Source organism: Austrofundulus limnaeus, unplaced genomic scaffold (assembly GCF_001266775.1).
Source record: "Austrofundulus limnaeus strain Quisiro unplaced genomic scaffold, Austrofundulus_limnaeus-1.0 Scaffold49, whole genome shotgun sequence".
Lineage (NCBI taxonomy): Eukaryota > Metazoa > Chordata > Actinopteri > Cyprinodontiformes > Rivulidae > Austrofundulus > Austrofundulus limnaeus.
The window spans coordinates 2,247,451-2,251,269 of NW_013952451.1; the positions used below are offsets into that span (position 1 = coordinate 2,247,451).

Sequence of the window (3,819 nt, forward strand, 5' to 3'; positions counted from 1 at the left end):
TGATTATAGCCTTGTTGAGCTGTATACATATGTGTGTGTGTGTACATCAAAATCACAAATAAAATGAAATGAAAGGCAGCAGAGAGAAGAAAAAAATCTTATATCTGCCCCCTTTTCCCAAGAATAAGTTCATACAACAACAACAAAAAAATCTGTTATTAAGAAAAAAATACAAGAACATCTAATCCCTCTAGAACAACAATTTATATAGATACACATTATACTGTTTTGTATTTCTTTAACAATCCAGCTTTTATAATTTTCTTAAATGTCCACGATGATCCGGCAGTTTTTACATCACTCCCCAAATTATTCCATAGTTTTATTCCTTGAATTAAAGTACACCTTTCCTTCAAACTAGGTCTGAATTTGGGTTTTACAAATACCTCTGTCTCTTTAAGGTTATAACAACTCTTTCTCTTAACAAAATTTACTTGGATGTTTAAAGGTAATGTGTTTTTGTGGGCCTTATACATAACCAGTAGAATATTATAATCAACCAAATCAAAGAACTTCAATATTTTCAATTTACAARATAATGAATTTGATGGGTGATGACAATGTTTTCCAGTAATAATGCTCACAGCTCTTTTGTCTCATAAAAAACAGGATTTGTAATTGTCCTACATGCTTTCCCCCAGACTTCTTTTAAAGTTGACTTGATTCAAAATGGCTGCCACAGCTAGTCAAACTGTTTTACTAAAATTGATCTAAAATTTGGTATCTCAGATCTTTATTTAAAACTTGAAAAGACAGCAGGTGATATACTGTATTGCTAACATACTATTCAGGAATGGTACTTTTCACTTGAAAATAAATTTGAGAACAAGCTTCAAGAAGTTGAATATCAGCTCCAAAGTAAAATAAGACATAGAGTTTAGGTGAGACAATATGATGCATAGTGCACAATCACTTTATTAAATAAACCGAGTACTTTTTTTTTTTGGTCTGGAACTTTAACATATAGTTCTTAGTTTGTGTTGTACAAATTTAAGGGTTTCACACAAAACACTGGACTTTTGTATGTTTAAAACTGTTAAATTGTGACTGCAGCTTATTTAGTAAAAAAAATTAATTCATAAAAACAATAGTTGTTGGATAGAAAATGAGTGGCTACATCAAAYAAGAGAAACGTCCATTTCCAGTGTTCATTTGTGAGAAATATTGATTGTTGAACTTAAATAATTAAGTTTAATTACCTGATTATACTTTGAGTAATCATTAAAATGGACATTTAAATATGACCAACTTTGCTCTTTCAAAACTAACCCTAATATTAATGCATTTAGCAGCAAATGTTTCAACCTTTAATTAGAGGGTAATAAAACATGTACAAATTGCACAAACTATTGTCAACAAACATCTAATAGTTTATTATAAACTGTGACAAAGATAAGTTAGTTCAACTGCAGAACTTACCGTTTTCAGAGGGAAGAGCTGACATTTGGTTAAAAAACAAAAACCCTCCTATTAAAAACAGAAGCATGCCCATCATGCACATCCTCTAATATTTTACAGATAAAATGATCCTTTTGTCAAAAGTTACCAAGTGAAGGTTTTTTTCTGTAYATGTACAATTAGTTTGGAACCCAGAGAAGACACTCCACCTCCCCTCCTCTGTAGATCTCCTCCCCTTTACTGAGAAATGTTGTATAATAAATACTGTATATAGTCATTAGAAACCAAATTTTAAGTTGAAATATTTAATCCTGAAGAAGTAAAAGAATGAAAGTTTATATAAATTATATGTGATCATTAGAGGTGGAAAAAAAGAAAATAAAAATTTGTGGACATATGTACTTTATTCTGTGCATTATTAGCATTAGGAAACAATTATTCAGTTATAATAGTCATATTAAAACACATCAGTTATAGCTTTAATGTTGAATCAAAACATTTTCTTTAAATGTTTAAAAGGCACTGGTAAACTGCAGTGTTTCRTATTGATGCAGATCAGCTTGAATGTTGCTCCTCGGCTCAGTTCGTCGCTGCTTCAATTTTCATCCTCAGCTTTTGCAAACATAAAATGTTTCCTCTTTTACATACAAAACATGAATATCATTACAACTTTATTCATTTACAATCAGCCCACAGTTAAATACAAAACAGACACATGAAGTAGATAATTGATTTCGATGTAATCTGTTAAATTCATTTGACCTTTTCCGACTCGTTTCATTTTGGTCATCAGAAGTCAGAAGGCACATTGCTCCTGCTAACTCTCCCTCATTTATTTCCCATAAAACTTCTTGTTCAGAAGGAAGATGAGCAGATTGACGTTAACTTTGGCTTTATCAAACATCTTCATGACGGCCACRCCTTCGTACTGCAGCTGCAGGAGGTCCTGGACACAAAATATAAAACTTGTTGGAAAAGAAAAAGYCGACTTTTCCACGGTACTTCCTGTCAGCCGCCACTAAGATAGAAACAGGAAACTCAACCATCTGTCAGAGAGAAACTGAACTTTGCCTGGTGGGCTGCTCGTGAAACCCACACATTTGAGAAATGTTTACCTGGAAATGAAGCTGGACTTTTTCCATCTCRACCCCCATAAATTTGGCCTTCACTTCAAAATCTCCAACTTCCTCAGTGGGCGAAATGTCAAACATAACATTTTTGAACCTGAGGGATGAGAAAGACGACAAAAAAGGTCATGTTTGATAGTTGAGGTTGAACTTTCAGCTGCAGTTTAAAGAAACTAAATAAACCTCATATGTTTTATTTATCTAGTCTAAATCAAGCATCTTTATAGTTCTGATCATTTATACATCATTACCGTGGCAGAGGAAACACAATTATAAAAAAGGTAAAACTGAGGTGACTAAACAGACTTTAGCTGATAATTTATGAACTTGTTGAAACATCTCCATGTGTTTGGGGACTGATCACTGAGGGAAAGGCACATTATAAAGTTTTGAACCTACTGGTTTGTCTGAAGACCTTCTATCTCCAGGATTACTCCCTTCTCGTGCAGCCGAGCTGCGGTGTACTTCAGAGACTGTGGTTTCCACTTCTTACTGCCCTTACTGTCTTCTTTGTCCAGTTTGATCGATCTGCGTGAGTTCCTGGAGACAAAGAATCACAAACCATAAAKGTTTTTATCGTAGACACCTTACAGGCACTGCGCTCAGACTTTCGTTGTTTCCACAATACACTGATTCTTAAACATGGTTCAGGAAATGAAACTCACTTTCGGTTGAGATTATCCAGACATGTCTTGATGTAAGTATCATAGTAGTTCATCTGTTCCTGGAAGAACGACGCTTTAGAGTTGAGCGCCGTCAGTGCCTGTTGGAGTTTCGTAAGCTCGGCCTTTCTTCTCTGTCTGTAGCGCCTCTGGTAGCGAATGTCCTGTCAAACAAACATTTAAACTCAGTGCTTTGAAACAAAAYAGAGTTATTTTTATGTATCTTTGCACAGGGAGGAAGAAGTGATTAGGAACCTTTGCGATATCATTGATGAGGTCCTGGTATTTGTTTGTCACGGTGACAAGGCCAGCCTGCTCCAGGTTACGGAGATTCCTCAGGATCCTCCTCTTTTTCTGCTCAAGAGGCAGCTGGCTGTCCTCTAAAACCGCCTGGCTGCTCTTCAGACCCTCTGGGGTCTGAGCATCCTGGACTGCCCTTCGCTCTATGACCTTTGTATGCTCTGATTCCTTAAAGAGAAAAGCACATTCACAAACAGTTTGTATAAAACAAACTATAAAGCATTAGGGTTTGGAAAAACAAGGAAGAAAGAAAGAAAACAAGAAAGAAAGAAAGAAAGAAAGAAAGAAAGAAAACAAGAAAGAAAGAAAGAAAGAAAGAAAGAAAGAAAACA

At 35.0% G+C, this 3,819-nt stretch overlaps 1 protein-coding gene across 1 annotated transcript in view; it reads right to left on the bottom strand.

Annotated features, from left to right (window-relative positions):
• Window positions 1-1,783: 1,783 nt before the first annotated feature.
• The window catches only part of iqgap2 (IQ motif containing GTPase activating protein 2), a gene marked incomplete in the record, with an annotated part of 33,870 nt that continues 31,834 nt past the window's right edge, over window positions 1,784-3,819 (bottom strand). Inside the window, 5 exon segments of the mRNA XM_014008405.1 lie at window positions 1,784-2,344; window positions 2,514-2,622; window positions 2,925-3,065; window positions 3,191-3,351; window positions 3,443-3,655. Coding sequence (XP_013863859.1) covers window positions 2,231-2,344; window positions 2,514-2,622; window positions 2,925-3,065; window positions 3,191-3,351; window positions 3,443-3,655 — 738 coding nt within the window.